This window comes from Crocodylus siamensis, chromosome 1, assembly GCF_052110815.1.
Source record: "Crocodylus siamensis isolate JL-2025a chromosome 1, ASM5211081v1, whole genome shotgun sequence".
Lineage (NCBI taxonomy): Eukaryota > Metazoa > Chordata > Crocodylia > Crocodylidae > Crocodylus > Crocodylus siamensis.
Window position 1 is genome coordinate 141,193,437 of NC_143395.1, and position 27,654 is coordinate 141,221,090.

The following is a 27,654-nucleotide window of genomic DNA, read 5'->3' on the forward strand; positions in this document are numbered from 1 at the left end:
GAATCAAAGGAGAGACTGAGGAAAAATCAGCAATATCAGTGAATGCAAAGGTGGCAAACTGTCAGGAGACAGAACCATCATTGTTTTATCTCACAGCCCCAAAATGTAACTGAGACCGTTAGTGACATTTAGTTTGTATTATTACTGATACCATATTTACTCAAATCTAAGATGAGGTTACCCATCCTAATCAGCATTGGGCAGGGGGGGTTCATTTTAGATCCAAGTACAAAGTAGGGGGGGGGGACACGACACCACCATGACTCCGACTTTGGCCTTGAGCCTAGATTAGGATCAGAGTCAGACCAATAGTAGACTCCTATCCTTCTACCCCTTCCCCCATCCACTTGCCCTCTGCAGCTTCTGCCTCTCACCCTGCCTCCTCTGCCCTCCACCCCCTTACTATCAGAAGCAACCTGGCTCCAGCTTGGGCTGGATTTCCTCCCAGGCACAGTACCCCATCCCCTGCCCAGCCAATCAGCAGTGTCACTACTGCTGCTGCTTGGCCCAGCAAGGGCTGCATTTCCATGTGCCATGCTCCGTGATCCAGCAGGGACAAGAGCCTAAGCAGCATCTGACAGTAAGAGGCAGGAGGAAGGGGCAGAGATTATGGGGAGTAGGTGAGCGGAAGGGGCAGAATTTGTGGGGAGATGTGGGCAGAGGGCTACAAGTGGTAGGGAGACAGAAAGGCTGCAGGTAAAAGAAGGGGAGGGCAGAGGGCAAGGGGGCCACCTGAACCCCCACACGCCAGCCACCGCTTTCTGTAGCAGCCACTGTAGCAGCAGGCAGGGAAGGGGGGAGTAAGGAGGAAAGGGTCGAAAATTTAAGACAACCCTCAATAATTAATCAGATTGTATACCTGGAAAAGTATAACAAATTTATACATTTTCTATGTATAGGATCTAATTATTGGGGGTGTCATCTTAAATTCAGGGTCATTTTAGATGCTAGTAAATACAGAACTACTTGGCATTTTTCACCCATAGTTCTCAGAGTCCTTTACACAGAAGTGTAAATATCCAACCTTCTTTCTACAGACGGAAAAAACGAGGTGCAGCAAATGTAATGGACTTGTTCAAAAGAGCCGCATAAATAACCAATGGCACAGCTCAAAATAAAACCCAGAACACCTCACTCCCTCTCCGTCTAATCCACCAGGGGTACAATACACTACCACTGCACCTGAAGGACCCCAGCATTCTTTCCTGCCATGGCAGGGGGTCGGACTTGATGATCTGCTCAGGTCCCTTCCGACCCTACCAACTATGAAACTACTAAAGTATAAAATGACAACTTAGGCCCCCAGCCCTGCAATAGGTACCACATTATAGGACTCATTGTAAGCTCTTGAGTGCTCGATACTTAAATAAGGTGTCCAGAATCACACACTTCTGGTCATTTACAAACAAAAAAGAGTCATGTAAAAGTCGTATCTTCTCTTTTATCAGCCATCCAGTTACAGCGAAATGGGGAGACAGACAAAATTGTTTACCTGAAAATTCTCCTCTTACTTCCCTCCCACTGCAATCTTACAAATTTAAAAACTGTGCCTCATATGGCTGTTCATAATTTCACATCATTAAGTGGATGATGTAAAATCTTAAATCCTTTTTAAGATTTAAGCTTTTCATGCTAGAAGTGTAAAAAATGTCAGTGCAACTAGCAGCTCCCAGGTTAAATCACAAATTTAAGTTTGAACTTAAAATTTTCCAGAAAGACTAGATTCCGTTTTTTTGTTCATCCCAAACATTCCAAAGTTTAGGAATCAGCCGAAACAAATCAGAGTGTATTTTCAGACAAGTCAAATTCAGCATTTGATAACATTAGCAGCATCCATCTTGATAAAAAAAAAAAAAGAAACCTCCTTTAACAATGGTAGTATAAATCTTATTAAAGGGTAAGGAAACATGCAAGTTTTTTAAAAAATATGGATCTATTAACAGACTTTATGGATCTATAAAAAACAGACAGATATTTAAATTGTAATAATCTGCTCTTTATTCAGCTGAGCTAGACGAGGGGTTTCTCACTCTATTATAGGGCACACTTTACCCTCCAGCTCAGAAATAGATTTCCTTAACTCCAGCAATTGCAGATCTACACATTTATATGGCTCCTATAACCACTGTATCTGAACACCAATCTCTATGGTAACTGCAGCATTTGTTTATGTGGGAAAAGTAACATTAGAAAAGTAGGTGTGTGTATATAGCTATCTTTAAAACAAGTGATTTTTCTTCTGAGAAAAAGACCTCACTATATTGTCTCCTCTTGCTCTAAATTTTATTCTTCATTTGTCTCAATCCCTCCCAGCAACCCAATTTGAACAAGCATTGTGTTTTGAGCCAACACTCCACAGATCATAATTTGGGAACTTGCATATCACACTGCAGAAGTCTGACTATTGCTTTTCTTACTTAAAGTAACTGATGTATGCAATAAGCATTTTGATGCAAGAGCTCAGAACTTATCAATTCAGCTTAGTTAAAAAAAATATACATATATATACACACACACACACACACCAAAAAAAAACCCCAACAACATAGGAAAGCATAGTTCCAAGTGTACATTCGAAAGTTCTTTTTCCATTAGTCACCAGGAGAAACATGCTGAACCTTTAACTAATCAGACAAGACTATCTGCTGTGTTTAGCATCACTAAACCTAGTTATTGAAGCTGTATATCCCATCTACATTTCCAGCACTTCACAAACACAATGTCACTGCACTCATTTTGCACTCCGCACACTTTCAAAGACAAGAGCTGCCCAGAACTCAGAAAGGACACGACTCTCTAGAAGCAGGCGACTGCGCTCAGGGCTGAATAACAAAGCTGATACGTTGCGCGTGAATACCAAGCGGTCTGCCACGGCTCTTTTTCCTGCAGTTATGCAGCAAGTGCGTTCGACAGCTTTTTAGAAAGCTAGGAAGCCAGATCCATTGCAGCACAATAGGGGCATGATCCTGATTGCATGTTCTGAGCCACACAGCAAGGCCAATAACAGCCTTTCAAAGGAGGCCCTGCCATCACCAAGGCTCAAGGGAGGAAGAAGGGGAAACCCTGGCTAATCGCACTTGTTAAACTAGGACTCAGAAACCAGATTCTCTACCAAAAAAGAGATCCAGACAGAGGGGAAGAAGCCCTTGAAGCCTGGCCCACCTGAGGACCAAGGGTCTAACAAATGCGAGGCGGAGAAGAGAAAGTGTCTGGCAAATGCCGTCTGAAAAGGAAACTAAAAAAGCTGCCTGAAAAACGATCCGGCTGCTGCGCCTCCCAGCCCGGCCCCACTGAGGAGCATCCCGCGCCCCCCCCCTCAATCGGGGCGGCTCATGCAGCGGGACGCGGGGCATTCATCCGCCCACCCCCCACATCCCCACCCCAGCGGGGCCTGCGATGCTGCGGCCGCCGCCGCCTCCCTCCGCAGCGCAGCCCAGGCCGCCATGTCCTCGCTCCCCTCCCGCCAGGACCCGCATTGTCCCCGGCCCGGGCGGACACCAGGGGACGCGGATGCCGCCTCCCCCACCTCCCCCCGGCCCCCGCGTTACCTTCATGATGAGCTCAGGCTGCGGTAAAACCACCGAGCGCGGCCCAGGTCGGACCTGCAACGCAAAACAAAAGCGCTCAAGCCACCGCCACTGCACCGGGGCGCGGGGAGGGGGCCCAGCCGCGCGCCCAGCGCCCCCCCACCTTGCCCGCTGACGCCATTTCTGTCAGAGGAGAAACTTGCCACAACAACAACCCACCGCCGCCAAGCCGAGCCGGGCCCCGCTCTCCCCCGCCAGGCATAGGGGGCGGCCCCAGCATCGCTCCCTGCAGGGAGGAGCGGTAAAGGGGGGGGGGGGGGAGCGAGTCCCGCCGCAGTCCGGTGATGAGGAGAAAAACAACCCCCTCTCCCGCCCCTCCCCCACCCCCGGCCGCTCCCGGCCCCCCCGGTTACCTTTGTTCGGCGCCGGCCGTCCGCGGCTCCCCTGGCCCGGGCGGGGACACGGGGAGCGCAGCAGGCCCTGGGCCCCGGCCCCGCTGGCTCTCTGCGACGCACGGGCCGATGCTCCCGGCCGGACGCAGCAGCACTGCCTGCTCCGCGACGCTCCGCTGCGAGCCTCGAGCGCCCCTCCCCCCTCTCCCCAACTGCCTGCCTGACGGGCGGAGCGGACCCCGCCCCCTCGCCCCGCCCATTGGCCCACGCTCCTCCAGGGCCCGCCTCCCCTCCGCCACCATTGGCCGCCGCTTCGGAAAGGCTGACGTCAGTTTTCCCCCAGTTCTATGGAAACACCGACTCGGCGCCGCGGAGGCTCGCGGGAGCCGCGGTTCTTCCCCCGCCGCTCTGAGCGCCGGGGCCGCGGCGGAAGGACTACACCGCCCAGGGTGTACCGCGCGCGGCCCAGCCGCTCGAAGTGGGGGCGGGCCCCGCTCCTGCGCCTGCGCGCTGCGGCTCTGGTGGCGCATTTTCCCCCAACGGGCGATGGTGGTGGCGGTGGCCGCGGTGAAGGCGGAAGAGGGTGGAGCCTGGTCCCCCTCCCCTATCCCTCCGCCCCCGCGGAGCCGGGGCCTGGCCCCTCTCCTCGCGTTCAAGTCCGGCGGCACCGGACGCGAGGCAGCACGTGGGGGCTAGCCTCGTTCTGCGTGGAGCGGCTGGGCGCGCGGTAGGTGTTGGTTGGCGCCTAGTGGTGGGGGGTCGGCTGGGACATAGATGGCGGTTCTCCCGCCCCTGCTGTCTCGCTCGTCAGGCTTGTGTCGCCGTCGAGCAGCGGTTCCCAAACTGGGTCGCAATATCAGCAGTTCCCCATCGTGGGGGTGGTGGGTTGGGAATGAGGGACCAGGCTGGGGAAAGGGGGGTGGCAATGGGGCAGTGCTGGGGAAATGTCATCAGTGGGGCCAGCCTGGGGAAAGGCTTATGAAGCTCTGGTCAGACCTCTTTGCCAAGTGCTAGCAAACCGAAGTGCCCTTCAACCCGCCCCCCCTCCTTGAGTAAGGACTGACAGCCTTGTGGTGTTGCTTGCTGCAGGGAATGCTTGCCAGCCTGGCCCCAAGAAGGAAGAGGCACGTACTTCTGGAGTGGGATGTTGTCAGGGGGCTTCTCAGGCTCTGAACCGCCAGTTGAAACCTCATGGTTTCACTTGCGTTACCTTGCCCACCTTGTGGGGCTCAGGTGGCCTAACGGCTGCGAAAGGGTGTCCCAGCACGGTGGTCACCTCTCCAATGTTATCTTTATTCTGCTTTTTATTTATTTTTAAAACCTATGTGTATCCTTATTTTGGGGACGATTGCGGTAGCCTTCCTTGTTTTTGATTGGTACCTTATTTCTCAAAGTCCTACGAAATTCCATCTTGGCAGTGCAAGACCGTATGTGCCCAGGTTCAGCAGTCTCTGGCCTGCGAGCTGGCAACCACTGGATTTGTCCTGCAGAGTGGGGGCTTTGGTAGTCCTGACTTTGTCTGCGTTGTATGTAACTGGACAGGCAGGCACTTCTCCTATGCTCTTCCACAGCTTAGCCTAAGCATGAGACCTCCTTTGTGCCTGGAAACATTGCCAAGCCCTGGTGTCATGCTCTCTTTCTCTGTCCCATTCCCACTTGCTGCCATATGTTTTGTGTTTTGTTTTTTTTAAAGAGTTAACACTACTTCTGATATTAACTAACTTCCAATTGTTTATTATTAATTTTGATATTAAATTTCAGTAGTTTAAGAACAGTTGCAATAAACAGTTTTCAGTTATCAAATCATTTAAAGATGCATTTAAATCTATTCTACAATATAGACTTCTTTTAACTGGTCTCCTGGATGTGCCTGTTCTCAAAACATATGGTATTGATGTTTCTTAATGTAGTCTAGAAATAATCCTGTTTTACTGGTAATGTAGCAACTAAACAGCATTTACTAGGGCAAAGGAAATGGCTTCTTGCAAGGTGCCTGCCAGCAGGTAAGAACTGCTGCTGGAGTGGCACTGAACTTCGTGCTACCACTGCAGGTCCAGTCTTCCCATGACAGAAGCAAGTGGTGAGTTTTGAGCTGCTCTATCTGCAGTGCAGCAACAAAGGTTAGAGGTAAAAAGAGGGAAAATGAATTTTAGAAAGGAGTCTGAAAATCACAGAAATGCTAATGGCCTGGAAATAGAGAGAAGGGCATGAATTGGGGGGAAACAAGTCCTAGAATGAACTATCCAGGGAAGCTGACTCTGAAATAACAGCAAGAGAACCTGACACGCGCATCCGAGAGTGTGATATAGAAGAGAAAGTGGGGGGGGAAAGCAAAATTCCTAAACCTAAAAGGACAGGACATGGTACAAAGAGAGAAATGGAAAAGAATAAAAACTGAAGCAAAAAGCTCAACAAGTCCTTATAACTTACCTTTTTTCTTTCAAAAATGTCCCTTAAAAAGGAGGGGGTGGGAAGGGACCCTGATCTTTTGGCCAGTAGAAAAACTTCAGGAAAAAATTTGCAGATGGAAAATAGGTGCTTGACACACACGTTGCTGTCTTTTAATATTATCTGAGATATTTATAATGTAGGTACTTTGGAGTCACAGAAGCTAAAGCAGACTGGAATAAAAAATAAACCTTAATTTAAAATAACTTTGACTTTTCAGAAGTAGGTTTCAGTTTTAAAAAGTTTGAGACTTCCTTATGTCTTTATTAATAATGCCAAAGCCATTAGTCTTTTGTATTGCAAAGCTGGTGATAATTGAAAATGCTGCCTTTAAAGGAACATTTGCATGTGGTCTGAATATCTGAAGCCTGCTTATCTTTTCTACTTCTTTCTAAACAGGTGCTAATGATTTGATTCTCATTTTGATTTTTTTTTGTCTCTCTTTTTTTTTTTTTAATTTCTCTAATCTGAATTTGTGACAATAACTCTTAACCTTTTAACAGGGTGAAGCACTGTCTTTCTTAACACAGAAATGGAGCAGGTGGAACAAACTTCTAAACGACTTCTTTTAGAGCCTTACAAGTACTTACTTCAACTACCAGGCAAGTCTTTTTGTTGCTGTTCTGTTCTATTTAACAAACTTGTTATCATAGACTTAAATTCACATCAATTCATATAATTTTACAAGCCCATCCAGTCTCGAGTTGTATTGAGTTCTGAGTAGATTATTTTCTTTAATTGAAAGCAGACGGATTTTCTGTTTCATAACCTTCCTATGCATAGCATTTTTTGGGCTGGTACCTTGTCTTTCTGATCTGTCCAGTTAATGCAAATGTTCTTCCTCTCCCTCAATACTGCATTCAGAAGAGATTATTGATATCTAATACATCTCTGGTGAAAGGAAGGGCAAGCACTGAAGATCTGGTCTAGCTCTTGAAAAGAAATAGTCTGTTCTGAGCTTGACCTGTATGTTCTGCTGCAACTTTCAGTCTCTCTATTGCTCTTTTTTCAACCTAGAGTTGCTTAGTCATGCACAAGAATATTTTTTGTGGTCAACTTCAGCTGTACCTGGCTCACCTAGTCTTTCCAGAGGGTCAGCCAAGGCTTGTGTGTCAGCTTCAGGCTAGGTGATAGCATATTCATAGGAAGTATTCCTCTGAGACATGGTGGTAGTTCACGGAGAATAAAGGCAATCTCTGGGGGGAAAATGACACAAATAAATACCATTGTACATAGCTTTGTTTATACAGGTAAGGAGCTCTGGTGGATTTGGCACTGTGCAGAACAGTGTAAAACAAGAAAATGCAGACAAACAAAATGGTGACTAATAACTAGGGATTAGTTTTCCATCTCCCATGGAAAAACGGAAAAAAATGCAGATTTTCCACTTTTGAAAAGAGCTTCCTGCCAAGCTGGCAAAGTTGCGGCCTATAAGGGGCTGGAGGGAACAGGAGTAGGTCAGTCAGGTATGGGGTGCCATGTGCACATTCGCACATGCACATGGCCACCAGGCAGCTGGAAAGTAGCTCGCTGAGGGCAAGTCTGTGGAGGTGGGGCAGAAATTGAGACTTCCATAGGGAGGGAGTTGGGCAGGACTGGGGCTGGAGCTACTACCCAGTTGGGCAGTGTGTGGGGCTTAAAGCCTGGGGCCCAAATGCACAGCCACAGGCCTGGGCGGAGAGCAGGACAGAACCCTGGGTGACTCGTCTGGCTATGGGGCTGACTGGCTCCCCACCGCTACATGCAAACCTGGGACGGGCATGGAGGGTACAAGCCCCCAGATCTGTGCGTGTAGAGGGGTCGGTGCGGGCTGCCTACCCTGCTGCCCTGTCCCCAGGGGCCTCCAACCCAGCAGGTGGGACTGAGTGTGGCAGGGTAGAACAGACCAGGGCTGGGTGGGGAAGCTCCTTACTGCTGAAAGGCACACCACCCTGGCAAAGCTCCCCCTGCCCACCCAGCAGCGATTGGGGCAGTGGCACGAAATTGTGCCCCTCTCTGCTGCTAGGTAGGCAGGAGGGGCCTCGCCACAGTGGAGCAGAGTTTGCAGTAGCAAGCTTCCCTGCCTGGCCTGCTCTGTCCTGCCATGCTGGGTTTCCCCTGAATCATGGAGGCCCAGGGTCAGGGGGGCAGCAGGGCAGGACCTGAGCCTGCAGCGGGCAATCCATACTCGCCCCCACACAGGCTGTGTTCCAGCTGTGCCGCTCACAGAGGAGGAGGAACCTGGGCTTCACACTCTGCTCTGCCGTAGCAGCCACTGCTTCCTGCAGCTGGCAGCAGGGGCTCAGGCATTGCTGCATGGCCTGCGGACCTGGGTCCCTGGCCCTGTAGCCCTAGCAGCTGGGGGATGGGGGGCTGTGGCTGGGGAGTGGGGGGTGCTGGCAGAGCAGAGGGGGAGGCTGTGGCTGGGGAGTGAGGGGTCTGGACCTGCGTCCTGGTGAGCAAAAGGGATAGAGTTGGCTCTGATTTTTCCATGATAAAAAAACCCAAAGTCAAATACCAAAAATTATAGGTACAGTAAAGAAAGCTCTGTCATCTGGCATTTTACTAACCAGCATTTCTATTAACTGGAATTTGAGGGGGGGGCTTGCCCATGGCAGCTGCCACCACCATCTCCCCCCCCGCGCTGGTGCCGCTCTGCGTGTGGCTGCCACCACTCTCTCCCCCCACTCTGCTCCATGTCCGGCCAGAAAACTCTGTGCCTCAGGCAAACGGCATTTTTAGGTTATTGGCACCCCCCCATTCCCCACTCGTGCCAGATAACAGGGTTTCTTACTGAAAATGAGGGCTGGACAGAATAACAGTTTCTACAGAGGCCCACTTGGAAGAACTTTTGTGTTTCAAGCTTTTAAGTGTGGAAAAATCTTGTATGCTTTCATTACAGTCCAGCTGCCATTTTACTTCTGATTCCACTGCCGTTTGAGGCAAGGCATTGAGATGTCTCTTCATTCTTGATCTAAGCTTTTTTTTTTCCTTTCCCCTTAGCCATCTTTTAAGAATGCATACTCTTCTTCATTTTGTTATGGGTAGTATCAGAAGAATCCTCAGGCAGTGTAGATGTTAAGACACAGTGACCTTCAGTCAGTGTTCCTTAACTCTTTCAGGAGTTAATTGAAGATTTATCTAATTCATCCTAAACAAAAAAATTTGCATGGTGTCAGTTAGTCAAAGTTTTCAAGATCTAAGTCTTGAGGGTCAAGTGCCAGCAAGTTGAGCAGCACACCTACAAGTGACAGGGATGTTCAGTGACTTAAGGTCAAACAAGACTCCGAAACAGTTAATTGACATCTTTTTATAAGCATCAGTGTGATGGTGAAGATAAGTTAGCCAATTGCAAGATTTGCCAATTTGTACCTTTTATAGACTGACTAAGAGATTTATAGCGTAAGCTTTCATAAGCAGAGGGCTTACTTCATCAGGATCTGTGAAGGGACTGCAGGAAGCATTGCTGCATACAGGAAGCATTGCCGCTTAGTAGAAAGGAGTTAGAATGCAAATGGGAGGGAAAAAAAGCAAGGGGCATTACAGAGAGGGTTGAAGTGGGTGGTAAAACTGCTTTGTTTTCTCATTAGGGAACATAGGGTTTATAAAAGCTAATCCAGGCAACAGGGATCAGAGCCATAGTCTCAGTTTAAACCAGGGTAGGCAGCCACTGGCATGGGTGCCAGAATGTGACACGTAAAGGCATTTTGCTTGGCACACGCACCTCGGGGCAGATCAGGAAGGGACTGTGGCTGTATTACCACAACAAGGATCAGGCCCCTCACAGCCCCACCTGCCAGTCACCCCTGACACACCAACATCTTACAAGTCGAGATACTGTCCAGTCTCTGGATGATTTCTGGTCCTGCAATTTCCCAATCAAATTCATTTTTTAAATTTTGTAGTCTAAAAACAGGCACTCTGGGGACAACAGAGGAGATGCTGAAGCAGAGTAATTTGGTACGTTCTTATTGATGTGCAGCTAAACCCTTTAGCAATTAAAAAATAATCCTGGAACTATCATAAATACTCCAAGGTGCAGGATCACTTCCAAATACTAGCTTTAATAAATTCTCTGTTGCTTGTCCCTGGCTTGTTGTCTTGTAAGTCACGCTCTCCAGTAGCCCTGTCTTATACATTATCAGAAGCACTATGCCCAGCAAAGCTTAAATTAATTTCCCTGTCACTGGATCCTGCCTCTTTCTTCCTGTAAGTCGTTCTTTACTGATCCCGTCTCATATTATCTTACTTCCAGGCGGGGGGGTTGGTTTTCCCCCCCCCCCCTTTCTAAATAGTTGTTAATTCTTGGGTTCTTCCCCAAAAGAACTACTTTGTCATTTCCTTTTATGTTCTCTCTTAATACTACATATGTATTGCCTTAGTTGGGGTGGAGAACTGTTGGCCTAATGTCTGGTCAAGCTAGTTTGCGTACTGTTTGGTACTCTGTGCACACAGCTGTTACTTGCAATTATTGTTTTGCTTATCCTATTTTAAGAATTTTTCTTTCTTAATATGCATTATAGCAGACATGTCCTGCAGGTTGGACCCAGTGCAGCACACACTGTATGCACACAGGGGCCTGTCATAGGGGTGTTGCTGTATTCAGCACACTCGCTGAACTGGCTCTGCATGGTGGCTCCGGGGCCAGCCCATTTTGGGCAGAACCAGCATGCAGGACCAACCTGGCGGGTTATTATAAGCAGTGCACACCCTATGCTGGCCCCCTGTGCTACATGTCGTAGTGTCTACAGCTGATCTGTCCTGCATCACGGTCTGACACTGACACTGCACACAGCATGAGGTAGCAGTGTATGCAGCCCTCACCCTGGACATGCTGGACCAACCCTGTACACTGGCTCCAGCACATGAACAGCCAGAGGCCTGTTCTAGCTTTCAGGGCTGGTTAGGCAGGGTGCTGCATACAGCCCGTGCCCTGGACCTTCTGGCATTGCATGCTGCACAAGGAGTCAGTCCTGAACCAGTCTGCAGACAAGCGCAGCAACACTCATCTGACCCATGGGGCTGAATGAGTTTGACACCCCTGCATTACAGTTAATGGGACATCTCTGAGTTTGGGAGCCGTCAACTATACTCATTATCCTTGCTAGTTATGGTAGACCATTCATAACAACTCAAGTAATTGTCCATAAGTATTTTAAAACACCAGATATTTTTACGTTATATCAGTTTAGTTAATTGCCTTGAACACAAGGGCAAAGGGATTTTTTTTTTTTTTTTTTGGTTTTTTGAAGCTGGGAGGTTCTTTTTTGTACTGCACAATGATGCCACAATTTCTGTTTAGCCTGGAGCAATATGATAACATGTGCTTTAGAAAATAAGTTTACACCTGCCAGAAATAGCTTTCTTGGACATTAGAAGCAGATGTTCTGTCTGTATATTCCAGTAAGCAGTGTTGCTGTTAGTTGAGTGATATAATGTGTCCTGCAGCACTGTAGTAAAAATTCCACTTGGGTGCAATGTTCCCTTTTGAGTAGTCCTTCCCACAGAAGTATCAAAATGCCACCACACTTCTGAGTAATTGTACAAGCTACAGGTTATACTGAATTTCTTTAAACTGCAGGCTTGGTGTTGCTTTTTCAGCAGGTGCTTTTTGTGTAATTTGCTTCAAGAAAATGTACTAGGAAATAAAAGCTTCTTTCTAGAAAACTTTTTTAATTAGGAAACTCAAACATTTAAAACACTGTGCTTGCTTGTGGGAGGTCTCTCTCTCTTTTTTTTTTTCTTTTTTTAATTGCCTATTGCAGGTATTAGGCTTGCTATAATTGGAATCTCCTGAATAGAACTTGAGCAACTGTTTGAAAGTACATTAGTATTTGAAAATGTGCATCTTCCACTGTAGTGCAAGCCAATCCTTTTATTTATTGTGGAGAATCACTTCAATATTTTAATTTGCACACTTGATACATTTTGTTTGTTTTTTAATAATGTTCCCAGTTGGTTGCACTGTCTTGGATGCTACCATGTCATTGCCCTTGTTAGAACAATTTAAAATACTGATTTCTCTTTATTATATTTTAATCTCATTTTACATGCCTTACATGAAATTGTTTGTCCTAGAGAGGTTCAATCTCATTTATTGCACACATTACAACTTGTTTCTGTATAATTAAATGCACCCATAACACATCTAAGTTGGCATTTCTATTAGATAGGGGCACTATAGAGCTATAAAAGTTTAAGTGATTTATATAAATTTAAATATCTTGTTTGTTTGTATTACTGAAGAAAATGGTAGAAATGGTTAATGATGCTTGCTTTTTTTCTTTGGGGGGAGCAGATTTGCAACTTGAGCCAAGATGCTTTCATATGGAAATTAGAATTTTTAAAACAACAAGGAGGTTTTTTTTATTGTATTAAAACTATATAAATATGCCCAATAATAGCTTTTTAATTATTTTGCTAAATCTAACTTCTTAAACAAAGGAGGCATTATTTGTTACTATTGAAATGTCTGGTCCCTATTGAAAAGTTCAGTGACAACCTACTACAGTCTCCTCCAATGTTGATAAAACCTAGGGTAGATTGATAAAAGTGTGAAAACCAACTCCTCTAAGGAACTAGAGAACTGAAGCAGTCAGGCTGGGAGAAGAGCAGGTATTGGCTGCACTTCCACTCCTACAGTATGCAGGAGCTGGCTTGGCAGGTTAGTTGGGATAGTAAACTTTGTCCTCCCCTTCATCTATGGGAGGAAATCAGCTTCAGCTGTTTTTAAGTATCTTGGGCTTTAAGAAATTAGTGGCTGACCTGTCAGAAGCATTCAAGGGACTTTTGGCCATCATACCAAAACTCCCAGAGCCCTGTGTTTGGGTTCTTTCTTACATGTAGGTTTTTTTACACAGTGGCAAAAAAAAAAACTTCATAAAACCTAAGGAAACAGTCAAACTTCCCACTGCTCCTAGGTTGTCCAAGAATAGGTCGTCATACCTAAAACAAATCTGGTCACTTGGTGAAGCGGACCATCTTTCAGTTGTCCCTTTTTATTTTAATACTTGTCAAATAGCACACTTAGAAAAAGTTGATAACTAGTCATCATGTGAGAGATTCAAATTCAGAGTTTATCAAGTGATGCTTTCACAGGAGCTTCAGGGAGTATTGTGTATTCAGAGGTTTGAGTTAAACATGACTGATAAATTGTCTTATGCAAGTAGGTAATCATGATCTAAAATGTCAGTGTGTTCCTGTCAGAAGGTCATTGTATTCTCCATAAATTGCTGTAGTGGGTGGCTAATGAACAGATTATCCTTAATTCCTGGGAACAACATTAAATTTTCCTCAAATCATTAGCATATCATGTAAACTTTTATTCATTAAAATAGATATTTAAAGCATTTGACTTGTAGACATATGCATAATCCTTTGCATCAAACTAATTTATATTCAGTGACTTGCTTTAATCTAAAACGCATAGTTGGAATTCTTGATTGGCTTGGTTCATCTAAAAGAGAAGTTTGATCTTTCACCTGTTATAGATCTTCTTATTTACTAATCATCTGTTTCATTTAAGACCAACTGAAACTTTTTTAGTTTAGATGCCCCTTTGGGGGTATGTAGCAGACAAGCGTGGAGATCCGGTATGTGGCACTGCAGACCCAGCTGCAGTGCCACACATCTCACATGCAGGCATTCCCCAGCACATCACAGTGCAGGAGGGTTTTTGACCCCAGGAGATGCTATGGTCAGAAAAAAAACCCACACAGAAAAAAAGCAGGGCAGCTAATGTGGTGGCAGCTAACATGCTGGCCAAAACCCAGAGCCTGGCCGACCACCACAATCCCTGACAGCCAGGCTCTCTGTTGCAGGAGCGCTGCAGCTGTACCTCCCCAAGGAACCCAGGTAAGGCTGCTGAGACAGCGCCCTGCTTTTTACTTGAAGCAACTGTGCTGGCCCCAGCCTCCCCTACCCTACCTGAGGTAACCTGCTGTGTGGCACGGGCATTCCCTGGAGACAAGTAGCAGTAGCACAAGGTCTAAATAAGGTGTGCCGCTGCTACTTGTCTCCAGGGAAACAAATGTTCCCACTCATCTGGACACGCCTGAAATCCTTATGCTGAATTTCAGTTTGTCAGCCATCTTTCTGTGGATGGCGCACAGATTTAGCAGCTACTAACTTAAATTCTGATCCTAATTCACAGTGATAAGCAATTAATTAAATTGGCAAAACTATATCTAGCATGCTGTAACTGGTGAGTGGTGGTGGACAGGTTGTACTCAGCCTAGCGGGATGTGAATAGTGGGGTCTCCCAGGGCTCCGTTCTGGGGCCTATGCTGTTCAACATCTTCATCAGCGACTTGGACGAGAGGGTAGAAAACACATTGTTCGAGTTTGCCGATGACACCGAGATGTGGGGAGAGGTAGGCACACTTGGAGGGAAAGAGAGGCTGCAATTAGATCTGGACAGACTACAGAAGTGGGCGGATGGTAACAGGATGGGGTTCAATGTAGACAAATGCAGGGTGCTGCACCTGGCGAGAAGGAATCCACAGCATACATACAAGCTGGGGAGCTCCCTGCTTGTGAGCACAGAGGCGGAATGGGATCTTGGAGTCATTGATTCCAAGATGAACATGAGCTGCCAATGCCAGACCACAGCCAGCAAAGCCAACCGCACCTTGTGCATCCAGAGATGCATCTCAAGCCAGTCCAGAGAGGTGATACTCCCACTCTACGTGACATCGGTCCGGCCTCAATTGGAGTACTGCATCCAGTTCTGGGCACTGCACTTTAAGAAGAATGTGGCCTGCCTTGAGACAGTTCAGAGGAGGGCCATTCGCTTGGTCGAAGGGCAACAGGCCCTGTGAGGAGAGGCTGAGGGACCTGAACCTGTTCAGCCTCAGCAAACAGGCTGAGGGGGGATTTGGTGGCTGCCTACGAACTTGTTAGGGGAGATCAGCACCAAATAAGAAGGGTCCTATTCACCCCAGCAGAACCTGCGGTGACAAGGAACAATGGCCAGAAGCTGCTGGAGAATAGGTTCAGGTTGGAGATTAGGAGGCACTATTTCACTGTGGCTAGGATCTGGAACCAACTTCCTCGGGAAGTAGTCCTCACTCCTACCTTGGGTAAATTCAAAAAGAGGTTGGATAAACACCTGTCTGGGGTCATGTGATCCCAGCATGTGCTCCAGCCAGTGGCAGGGGGTCAGACTAGATGATTGATTTATGTCCCTTCTGACCCCCTAACTACTATGAAACTGGATAGTGGTGTTTCTAGATATCATAGTGAAATGGTTGGTGTGGAAGTCACTGACAAATGAACAAGATAAGAACATAAGTAGTACCATACAGGGTCAGACCAGTGGTCCATCTAGCCTAGTATCCTTTCTCCAACAGTGGCAGGAATGGATGCTTTAGAGCAGGGGCTGGCAGTTATTTTGGGTGGAGGGCCACTTACTGAATTTTGGCAAGGCATCAAGGGCTGCATGATAGACAGCCAGGGGCATATAAATATTAATTTCCTAAATTTTTTTTTAGGGGCCCTGCAGGCCAGATAGAATGGCCTGGCAGGCTGCATCCGGCCCCCAACCTACATTTTGCCCACCCCTGCTTTAGAGGGAGACAGCTGAACAGGGTATAGCTGGAGTGGTCTGTCCCCTGTCATATTCTCCCTGGCATCCACCATCGTTGGTTAAGAGCAGGGGTATCAAACTTGTCTCGCACCTTGGGCCAGATCTGGCCCACAAGAATCCTCTGGCTCCTTGCAAGCTGGATCCAGCCCTGATGTACATAGCAGCAGCTCTAGCATTCAGCATGCCCATTGCCAGAGCTGAAGCTGCTGGTGACACCGTATCCCCCATGCCACAGCGGTAGCTCTAGCTCTGACGCTGAGCAACAGTGGCTCCAGTATAGTGGGGGCAACAAACCAGGCCCATGGCAATGCGCAAAGCAACCAGACCTGTATCAGCCGTCACTTGACTTCCTAATACCAATTGCCACATCTTCCAGAGTCCAAGTACCCTGAATTTTGTGGCAAGCCTTGCCCTCCAATTTCTGGTGGCCTGCCATTAGCCCAGCTGGCTGGATTTAGACCATTAGCCATATGTTTGCCCCTACTTTAGAGAGAAATTCCTAATTCTTAGTTCCCACTAGAAGCAGGAAAGGATAAGATTCTGAAGCAGAAACTGTAAGATCAAACAGTGGCAATGTGCCACAGATCTATTGTCTGGAATTTGCCTAGTCCCTTGTTGAACCTAGCTGTACTTGTCTGCCTCTGCAGCCTCCAGCGGTAATGAGTTCTACAGATTAACCAAGTGCTACTTAAAAAGTATTTTATGTTAGTTTTAAACCCGGCTTCCTGCTAATTTTAGTGGCTTGCTTCTAGTTTTCTGGGACTTGGTGAATAACAGTTCCCTGTTCGATTTTGTTCACAACCTTCATGATTTTATACACATCTGTTATACCCCCTTCCCTATTTTCCATACTGAAGAGTCCTCTCTCTCCTGGTGTGTCCACTGCTCTGTACCCTTGATCACCTTGTTTGATCCTCTCTGTACTACCTACTTGCTTTTATTGTAAAAATGCACTTTTTCCTGTTTCCTATAGCATTTGTGCTACTTAACTAGCCCTTTAAATAAAATCTCAGGGAAGCTAGGAACATGTTAGTGATAGATTTGTTAACTGGCTCTTATAGTAATGCTTAAAAATAGATGAACAATTGGGATTTCAATAATTCACTTTTAGTCTTAAAAATTCCTTCAATATTTATCTTTTACTATAGGTAAGCAAGTGAGAACCAAACTGTCACAGGCGTTTAATCACTGGCTGAATGTTCCAGAAGACAAAATACAGGTATTAGTTTTCTTTTTTAAAGTTGTTTGGATTTTTCTGGGATGGTGTTTTGTTTGTTACTTTTTGGAGTGTTAAATTTAAAAAAATAGTTAATTTGGATGGCCTGAAAGGTATTTCTGACTCTTGCATTTCACTGTTAAAGATGCTAACAAGCAAGGTTACTGAAAAACGTTCTTTTAGGATTTGAGATCTTGAATTTGGAGTTCACAAAGGAGAAAATCTGTTTGTTCTTGCTCAAAATAGTTTGAAGTAAATAAAAATGCATTACAACAAAGTGTATTTTTTTTCAAAATTGCAGTTAAGAAGCTCTTACTGTCATACTTTTAGTGAATTTGTGTAGATCCTCCCTTTTTGTCTGAGAAACTAGCTAAGTGTCTAAATATCATAAGCAGGATGGATTAAAATACCAGTTATTGTTTGATTATTTCTTGTAGAAATAGCAAGCCAGCAGCTGTATGGAGTTCTCAGTGACTACTTGCTCATTTTTTTTCTGTCTGTCTTGTAGCAATATCCTTTAAAGCAGCATTTGCCAAACTTCTGGGATTTATGTCCTACTGCAGTAAAATCAGCCACTTGTACATTTTAGCCACCAAACTTTATTCAGCACTTTTTAACATGTGTACCTTTATATGATTTACAGAGTCATGGACAGTGGATTTGTTGGATACTGTTTTACTTTTGGTCACTCCCTTCCCCCAAAACATTTTTCTAGCACACCCTAGGGGGCATGCCCTACAATTTGAGGAAACACTGCTTTTAAAGAATAAGGTGTTGGGGTTGAACAATTCTCAGCTTACATTCAGATTTTACAGAGGCTGTCTTGGTCCTTAGAACATCTGTTTTTCAAACGTTCAGCTTGCTTAATTGTTGTCCCACGGGCACCCCAGACAGTAAAAGGGTTTCAGTTAAGTTATGCAAGCTGCATTTTTGCTGTATTCTTTCCTGGGCAGCCTTTCCTTCTAGTCTCCATTACTTATCTGTCTGACATCACCTTATTTGCTCATTCTGGGCCCCTGTTAACTCTTTCAATCCCTGTCAGCTGCTTCTGTCCACCCTTCATAAGCAGCTAGGTAGGGGCTGTGTTTTGAAAAGCATGCATTAAGCTCCAAACAGTAATTTCGTGCACAACATGCAAACTTGTGCATGTGTGTCTGTGCATGACTTCATTTTGATAATATCCTAAAACATTGCCCTAATACCTACATAATATGAATAGCATATATGTATCTCACATTCCTTAGTGAGTACACTTCAGTTTCAAATCTGATTTCTGATTCGGCAGCAATTAAGAAAAACGGAACAATGTGTTTCGGGTATATCATGTTTCCCTGGGCAACTTATCTCAAATTTTTCAGGGATTTAGTGCCATTGCGCAACGTGTAGAATTTTCAGGCAGTCGCTTCTGGGTTTTGAAGTCAAAGTAGGTTTGAAAATACTGCTTGGAATAAGATGATAGTTTTCCAAATCACTATGGAGCAACTACTGTACTTCAGTTGAAATCCCACAATAGTAGAAAACCTTGGAAGATAGGGTTGTCTGCAGCATTCTGGTCTTCCTATTAAGCATCTCTCTAGCTTCTGTAAGATGAGAGGTAGTTAGCCATATTAGTCTGAAGTTGATCAGAAGGCAGGTTAGACTTGCACCTCTTATAGATCAGCTGATGAAGTGAGCTTGTGGGGGAAAAGTGTGTGTGTGTGTCATTCTACTTTGGTTAGTCTATAGTGCACATCTTCCCTTTCTTTTTCCTGTAGGGTGTCCCATTGTGCTAACTTCCCAATCAGAAGATGACAGACTGCAGTGAGATTTTTACCATTTACGTGGCTATCACTGTTAAGTCAGAAGCCAGGGTAGATATGTACTTACAGGCTAACTAAATTAGAGATGTATAGCATGAATTTTCATCAGCCTAAGCTCACTTCATCAGATGATATGCTATAGCTCATACTATACACTTCTGACTTCTGCTGGACTTCAGACTAATGTGACTAACTATTTCTATTGCTTCTGAGTCACTGATGATAATCAAATTACATGTCCTGCTAAAGTAAGCTGGCTTTGTTTCGGGTTCCTTTACCAGGCAGCTGAATATCTGTCATTTCTCCTGGAAAAATAAGCATTAAACATTTCAGTTCCTTTCACTTTCTGTACGTGGCTTAAGCATCATGCTTGTTTCGTGATGCCTTCTTCACTTGCATCTCATGTCTCAAAATCATCTTACGGTGACTTTGTCACTACTGCTTGTGTACTAAATTAATTTATGAGTGTGCTTTTTTTGTCTACCCTCTTTACAAACCACTGCTATATCTTTTCTCTAGGGATTTCCCCAGGCACTAGGTGTCTGACTCCAAACTTTGAAAAAAATTATCTTTTGTTTCTGAGGTATGAAAATATTATATCTACCAAATCTGTCTGCTTTTCCTGGCTACATGTTCTTGTCAGGATCCAGCTGAAATCTGTTCCACTTTAAATCAAAACCAGACACACAAACCTCTGTGGTGTTGTTCTAGCTTGTGTTACAAACCACTTCCTCTATACCAGGGGTGTCAAAGTTGACCCATGTGGGCCCCCTATGCTGCAGATCTGGGGTGTGGGCAGCATGTAGCATCCTGCTGGCTTGGCCCTGCACATTGACTCCAAGGGTCAGAACTCAGGACGTCCATTCATGCTGGAGCCAGCATGCAGGGCGAGGCCAGCAAGATACTACGTGCAGCTTGTGCCACATGCAGAGTAAACCCCAGAATGGGATAGTGTTCACGGCATGTAGCATGGGGTATGTGCTGCATGTAGTGCCATGCTGGAGCAGCCTTGCACCCTGGCTCCAGTGCATGGTCCCAATCCAGACTGGCCTGGAGGCATCACTCAGAGCCAGTCTGGTGTGGGTGCTACAGGCAGTGCATGTCTGAACCAACTTTTTCCACCCGCACCAGTGCTGCATGCAGTACCCATGACACTGGGTCTGGCATGTAGGGTCTGTCCGAGACCGGCAGGTCAGCTTCAGCCCATGGGCTGAATGTTTGATACCCCTGCTTTATACCCTATGGTTCACAAACTCACAAAAGTGCCTCCTCTACCACTCATACTATCTAAATTAGTTTCTCTGACTCTGAACCGTATCCCTCTGGCATGTACCTTTTTTCCTTTTTTCTTTGCTTCTTTACTTTGTTTTGAACTAGTTTGTAGTCTGTTTGAATAGCATTTCATTTCAGTAATCAAGGGAGATGACCTAGATTTTTAAAATATCTCACTGAATTAAATGGTTATGTCAATCATTAATGACTTCTTGACAATCTTAATCAGGCTTTTTGGTTGAACTGTCTGAAGCTTATATAGTAGATGAGTGAAATTGAAAAGGCAAAAGGAAAATAAGTTGACAGTTAAAATGGAGAACAGTAGGATTGTGCAGGGAATGCAAGTTCATAAGGCCTTACAAGCATGAAATGTTTTTGCTGGACTTCTAATAGCCCATGTGGTAAATAACACAGTAGGAGACTCGTTGTAATTAAAGATGACCAGTGATGTCATTTCAAGATGTTTACATAATGTCAGGGTTTGAATTATGGGGGAGCTCAGGGGTGCTAAGCCCCCCTATGAGACTTGAAAATCATAACAGGGGGAGAGGAGATGGGAAACGACATGGCTCTGATTTTATTAGGGCATTGTGATAGGCAGCCCAATCTTTTTTAACTCCCCTCCCCCCCCCCCCCCAACAAAGTATAATTTGAACACTGTGTAATGTTAGTACATTTGGAACAAAATGTCTTTTTGCACAGCATCTTTTGGGTCAAAATACTATTACTCTGTAACTGGCTTTAGTGTTTAACAACGTTAAAAAGTTCTGTCATTGTCATGCACACAGTTTGAATTGAACACTTGTATGAAATGCGAACACTTTTTTTCCTGTGCAGGTCTTATCTAATGAAAAGCAGAATTGAAGTTCAATAAACAACACTGTAAAATTGGGCAGGGACCTTCTTTGCTAATGCTTGGTCCTGCTTTATAATGGGGACTCCCAGGTGTTAGTTCAACACAATTAAGTCCTTGCTGCTTTTCAGAAGAACGACTTGGGAAGAAGCCAGAACATTTCTTCTTTAATGTGTTTTTTAAAACCTAGCACGGAGGTCCAGTTACCTGGCATAACTTCATAGTTAATGACATATAAAAAGCTATGCCACTTATTTTCAAATGCAGAAATTGCATAAATTTTCTATATTTGTGTGTAGTACAGAATTCTAAATGTGCTTTTAAATCTGTTAATTGAAAACTGATGGCTCTCTGCTTATTGGAAAAGTAGCTGTTGTAGATTTTCTGAAATAAATTTAAGTCCAATTGTACAGATCTGCTGTGGGCAAGGCACTATCTTGCAGTATTCTTGACCAAGAGTTACTTGAGTCAAAATTGTTTTGTATAAATTACTAAGTTGTCTACGTGACTAAAATTATTAAAGTTTGTTGTATACCAACAAGAGAATTAAGACGTGGGGGAGAGGAAGATCTCTGATGGGAGAACTTAAGAATATAGTCCAAAAGTAGGTGATAAAGCCAGTGATAGAACTGGTTTCAGAAAAAGATCTTGGAGTCATCATTGATGCCAAGATGAACATGGGCCAGCAGTGTGGGGATGCAGTCAGGAAGGCCCCAACTGTACCTTGTCATGCATCCACAGATGCATCTCAAGCAGATCCAAGGAGGTGATCCTCCCCCTCTATGCAGCACTGGTTAGGCTGCAGCTGGAGTACTGTGTCCAGTTCCGGGGGCTGCACTTCAAGAGGGATGTGGACAGCATGGAGAGGGTCCAGAGGAGGGCCACCCGCATGATCTGGGGGCAGCAGGGCAGGCCCTATGAGGAGAGGCTCAGGGGGCTGAACCTGTTCAGCCTCCAGAAGAGAAGGCTGAGGGGGGATCTAGTGGCCTGTTACAAACTAGTCAGGGGGGACCAGCAGGCACTGGGGAAGTCCCTGTTCCCCCAAGCACTGCCAGGAGTGACTAGGAAAAACGGTCGCAAGCTGGCAGAGGTAAATTCAGATTAGACATCAGGAGGTGCTACTTCCCTGTCAGGGCAGCTAGGATCTGGAACCAACTTCCAAGCAAAGTGGTGCTGGCTGTTACCCTGGGGGTCTTTAAGAGGAGGCTGGATGAACACCTTGCTGGGGTCGTTTGACCCCAGTACTCTTTCCTGCCATGGCAGGGGGTCAGACTTGATGATCTGCTCAGGTCCCTTCTGACCCTACAAACTATGAGACTGTACTTGGTGGGTTTTTATTGTTGGGGTTTTTTTCCCCCTCGACCAGACAACTAATGCATTTATAGTGAAGCAAATTAATATTTCAGTTTGCACGAACAATTTTGCTTAGACATTGTTTAACCATGTGACAGGATGCTCTCTAGGGGTGCTGTGACCTCCCCTAGTGCCCCTGCCTACCATGCCAAGTCTGGGTCCTGATCGCACCCTCTGTCTCGCCCGCTACATCTTTGATCTTATATTATCAATGGGAGGCTGCCTGCTTGCCCTCCTTGGCACGGTGCCTGCCTTGCTGTACCGGGACTCTGTCCTACTCCCTGCCACCCTCTCCCTGGGCCTGCTCAATATTCGCGCCCCTTGCCCTCACCGGGTTTCTCAATGGGCTTACTCCCCTTTCGGGGTTTCTCAATTACAGGCAGTGCCCCACTAGCTCAGACTCACCTTCCTGGGTCTGCGCCCCACTGAGCTTCTGCCTACACTGAGCTCTTCCCGAAGCTGCCCACACTGGGCTGGGGTCGGGACACCCCCACAACACAGCACCCTCTGTGGTGCTAGGAACTCCCCCTCTACTGGGGAGCTCCCTTGAGGCCTCCTCCACCCCTACAGCCTCGCCCGGTCCTCCAGTCTAATAATCACAACAACTCAAAACAGAAACTCAAAGCCCCTCGGCCCCAACGTAAATCTTAAGCCAACCTGGCTAACCTTCTCTCATACCTGTCAGGGTCATCTCCACCCTGTATCCACACAGTAACGCACAACACTGCCCTGCTCGCTCTATCAGAGCTCTTGCTCCTTAGGCTGCCAGAGGGGAACTGAACTCTGGCCTCAGCATCCTCTGTTTATAAAGGCCAGGCCCTGCCCCCTTCCGGCCAGCTGACACAATCAGTTGCTTTAGCAACTCACACCTGTGCTGTCCTATTGAGTGGCAGCTAAGCCCATGTTACCATTGTCAATAGCAGGCACCTTAGTGCCCTGCTACAAACCAAAACACTTCATACCCTTTATGTGAAGTTCAAAAGAAGAATCTAAGAAATCTTACACAGAATGTAGCTGTTTCTTGGATATTGGATATTGTCTACAGCAGGGTTGGCCAACCTGTGGTTTTATTACTTAAGCAGTGTGGTTTAGTATTTGACAAATGGGTAAGATTCAGTGCAGACCTTAGAAATGTTAACAACATGGTAAATATTTCAGTTTGCTTGTTTGTAAAGTAACAATCTACTTTACAAAACTGTCAGATAGCAAAATACATTAGTGGCTAGACATCTCTAGATAAAAAGTTGTTCATTGATTCTGTGATGTGCTAAGAACTTCCCAGACGCTCCAAAAAGAATGGTCCTTACTATAAAGAGCTCCCAGTTTTAAAGATGAACAGAAACGTTGGAGGGAAGGGGGATGATATGTCCCATGTATGTCTGTCTTAAGAACAACATTTGGAAACTCCAAGAACTGATTTGTAGAGGTCTTTGCATATTGCCTAATCTTACCTGTTTGTGTTTTTTACCCTCAACTATTACTTCAAGCAGCTTTTACATTCAGGGATGGCAGTTAAAACTAGCTCCAAATAGTGGGTGTTAATAATAGAGTGGGTAGGGGGAAGTGAGAGAATTTATGGATAACTATATCTTATCAGCTTTTAGCCATTAACATAAACACCTTTTTAAGAATCACTCTCATGTTAGAAAATGGAGCTGTTAAGAACTAAGATGAGAAGTGCAAATTAACACAGGAGTTGTAGCTGCCACAGATTTAGGTGCAGTTTATAAAGATTACACCAAGATCACTGGGAATTAGGGGAATGTACAGGAAAGTTACTTGTGTATAGACTAAAAAGTATATCCAGCCATAACAAAGTATCAGTTATACATGCCTCTCTTGGGAATATGCATATAAAATGCCATAGAAATCCATCCCTGCTTGGAGACTTACTATTGTTCATGCCCTTTAAGGCCTAAGTTATTTCAACTAATAGCAAAGGAGCCTCTAAAATTTTCTTCTCCAACTCTGAAATTTGTTGTATGAGTACAAAGTCCAAGAACCTATCCATTTCCTCACTAGTAACGTTCAGATTCTTGGTGTACACATTAGAATAAAACTTACTGAACTGTTGGTTGATTTGTCTCCCTGTCATAGATTTCATAGATATTATAGACATTGGGGCTGGAAGGGGTCTTGCAAGATCATTGAGTCCAGGTCCCTTCCAGCCCTAATGTCTATGATATCAATTTGGATGATATCAAAGAGAATTAACTTGGACCAGAGACTTTAAGTACTCCCGAAACATGTTTGGGGCTTTTTTTTTCTTTGCTGGATTTTTGTTTGTTTTGCCTTGAAATCTATTTCCCTTCTCCACTCTGTGCCATCGCTCTGACTTATGTTGTATCAGGTCTGTTATGTGACTATTTAGGACTAGAATGGAGACTTTGGTATCCACATGACAATCCCAGCAGAACTCGGCATTTTACAATATTCAAACACCAACAGTTGATCTTAGACTGTGCTATATACAACAAAAGACTTCTTTTTTTTTTTTTTTTTTAAGTCTGCACTGGGTTCCCGCTAAACTTAAAAAATATCAAGTATACTGCCAGAGATGTATGTTGGAGGCATGCAGGATATTCTGCAAATTTAGAACCCATCTTCCATCTCAAGAATTCATTTTTTTTTTTCTCTTTTGTATTAGGTTATCATTGAAGTGACAGAAATGTTGCACAATGCCAGCCTGCTCATAGATGATATTGAAGATAACTCAAAGCTACGGCGAGGCTTTCCAGTGGCCCACAGCATCTATGGAGTTCCAGCTGTAATAAATTGTGCTAATTATGTATATTTCCTTGGCCTAGAGAAAGTTTTAACACTTGATCATCCAGATGCAGTAAAAGTATTTACCCGTCAGTTACTGGAACTTCATCAGGGCCAAGGCTTGGATATTTATTGGAGGGATAATTATACCTGTCCCACAGAGGAAGAGTATAAAACCATGGTACTACAAAAGACAGGTGGTCTTTTTGGACTAGCTGTGGGCCTTATGCAGTTGTTCTCCAACTATAACAAAGACTTAAAACCACTCCTGAATACTCTAGGCCTCCTCTTCCAAATAAGAGATGACTATGCTAATTTACGGTCAAAAGAATATAGTGAAAACAAGAGTTTTTGTGAAGACTTAACTGAGGGCAAGTTCTCATTTCCAACAATTCATGCTATTTGGTCCAGGCCTGAAAGCACTCAGGTGCAGAATATTTTACGTCAAAGGACAGAAAACGTAGACGTTAAAACCTATTGTGTACAATACCTTGAGACTGTGGGTTCCTTTGAGTACACACGGAAAACTCTGAAAGAGCTTGAAGCTGAAGCATATAGACAAATTGAGTTACTTGGAGGGAACCCTGAGCTTGTAGCCCTAGTTGAACACTTAAGCAAAATGTTCAGAGATGACAAAAATTAACCCATAGTTTACTTGACTCTTGCTTTGGGGCTGAAGGGAAATTATTTTAAAACAGAATTTAAAAAACAGACATTACTAAAATAATGTCAGAATTGTGGAAATGCTTATTTCACATTTATTTATATTTTGCTTCCTATGATTATATTGAACACAGTTCAAAGTCGCTCTGAAGGTTTTGGAATGGAGTGCAAATGATCGCTGTCACTTAATTGGAACTATTTATGAAATATCTCGTACAGAACTAAAGTTGCATAGATCCAGTAAAACCCAATATTGACAATATTGTCTCCCCTATATGGTCAGGGTGGTGGTGGGGGAGCAGAGGTGTTTATTTCAGCCATAAGTTTAATTGACTTCTGGGAACTGTTAGATGAAGTCTGACAATGTGGGTTTCTGGCTATACTGCTATATTAAACTGAATCATCTTAAACTGAATCATCTTCCTTAAGTTGCCTATGCATTATTTATTTTTTTAAACGGTGAGATTTATAAAATTCTACCCAAAGATTCTTAACACTACCACAATAATACAGATTTTACAATACTCTTTTTTTTATATGGTATCAATAGGTTTTTGTTACACAGAACATAGAAGGAACAGACAAACCGGTTTTATCAAATAACTGTGAAGATATTCTTTTAAGATTTACAGATTGTAACTTGACCAGGAGTGTACCAACAAAAGATATACACAGTCCCACAATTCTTCACTTCCTGGGTGGCTGTGGATGTTTCACATACAAAGGGCACTTACTTTCTAAAGAAGGAAACAAACAAAACTAAACAAAAAATGCACTAAGCAGAGACATAAAGAAGCAAGAGATGTAAACCTTTGTGGGGACTAGGTATCTGACTTCAGAAAAAAAATTATTTCAAAGCTGCTGTTATTGTCAGACCAAAACCAAAGGAAAATTCCTGCAGAAGAACTTCTAAAAATCATGTATTAGGCCAACCAGATCAGCACAATTTGACATTGAGGTTTCAATAGATGAGGATACTGTAAAGGAAACTTATAACTAAACAACCAAATCATCAGGCCCTGGTGGGTGCCTCTACACAAGTCGCTTTATTGCAGAGTAGAGTAGTTTACTGGGCAGTAAGCATGTGCATCTTAGCTATTGTGCAAGTACCTCTGTGTATGCTACACAAATGCACGTAAATCTGGACATGTTTTTTTTTAAACCAAACTAATGAATGTTAGATGTTCAAATTTTAGAATATAATTTGGCATTTTTCTGGTTCCGAGAAGTCCCTCCTCTGGCTGAAAAGAGTATTTCCAGGGGCAAGGGGAGGGACTTCTGGTGGCAAAGGTTGGGGGCTAGGGGGTGGGACTTCCAGTTCCAAGATGGCAGCTAGGGTACAGGGCACCTGTCAAGGGGCAGGGCTACCCATGTGGCCTTCGACAACTTGCTGAAACTTGGTAAGTCTCTCTCCACCTGAAATAATTGCCTGCCCCTGGGCTAGGCCTATTCAGCTTGAAAGAAAGACATTTGGGGGGAGACATGATAAGGGTTTACAAAATACTAAATGGTGAGGAGAAAATAAATAGGGATTTATTTGCCCTCTCTCACAATACAAGAACTAGGGGTCATAAAATGAGTTAACATAAAATAAGTTTTAAACTTATTAGCTACTCATTACAAGTAGGTAATAAGTTTAACAAAAGGAAGTTCTTTTTCACACTAATTTAAGTGTGGAACATGTCCCCAGATGCAGTTAAAGCTGATAGCTTACCCAGATTCAGACAGGGATTGGACAAATTACTGGAGGAAAGGGGCATCAGTAGCTATTGAGCACAAGAGTTAGGGATACAACCTTTA

General features: G+C 44.7%; 2 protein-coding genes across 5 annotated transcripts in view; one reads left to right on the plus strand and one right to left on the minus strand.

Annotated features, from left to right (window-relative positions):
- Window positions 1-4,118, minus strand: part of ARID4B (AT-rich interaction domain 4B) — a 150,289-nt gene extending 146,171 nt beyond the window's left edge. For all 3 annotated transcript variants that reach the window (XM_090044428.1, XM_090044420.1, XM_090044411.1), the window contains exons 1-2: window positions 3,941-4,118; window positions 3,549-3,602 (exon numbers count right to left, since the gene is read on the minus strand). In XM_090044428.1, the coding sequence (XP_089900554.1) occupies window positions 3,549-3,554 (6 nt within the window). In that variant the 5' untranslated portion in view covers window positions 3,555-3,602; window positions 3,941-4,118. The remainder of the gene's footprint in view (window positions 1-3,548; window positions 3,603-3,940) is intronic.
- Window positions 4,119-4,319: 201 nt separating this feature from the next.
- GGPS1 (geranylgeranyl diphosphate synthase 1) lies at window positions 4,320-27,654 on the plus strand. 2 transcript variants are annotated; one of them, XM_090044440.1, is made up of 4 exons: window positions 4,325-4,646; window positions 6,871-6,969; window positions 17,081-17,151; window positions 25,073-27,654. In XM_090044440.1, the coding sequence occupies exons 2-4, from the start codon at window positions 6,900-6,902 to the stop codon at window positions 25,832-25,834; spliced, it is 903 nt and encodes a 300-aa protein (XP_089900566.1). In that variant the 5' UTR covers window positions 4,325-4,646; window positions 6,871-6,899; the 3' UTR covers window positions 25,835-27,654. The 2 variants fall into 2 exon arrangements, with proteins under 2 accessions (XP_089900574.1, XP_089900566.1); XM_090044448.1 differs by lacking the exon at window positions 17,081-17,151 and having other exon boundaries at window positions 4,320-4,646.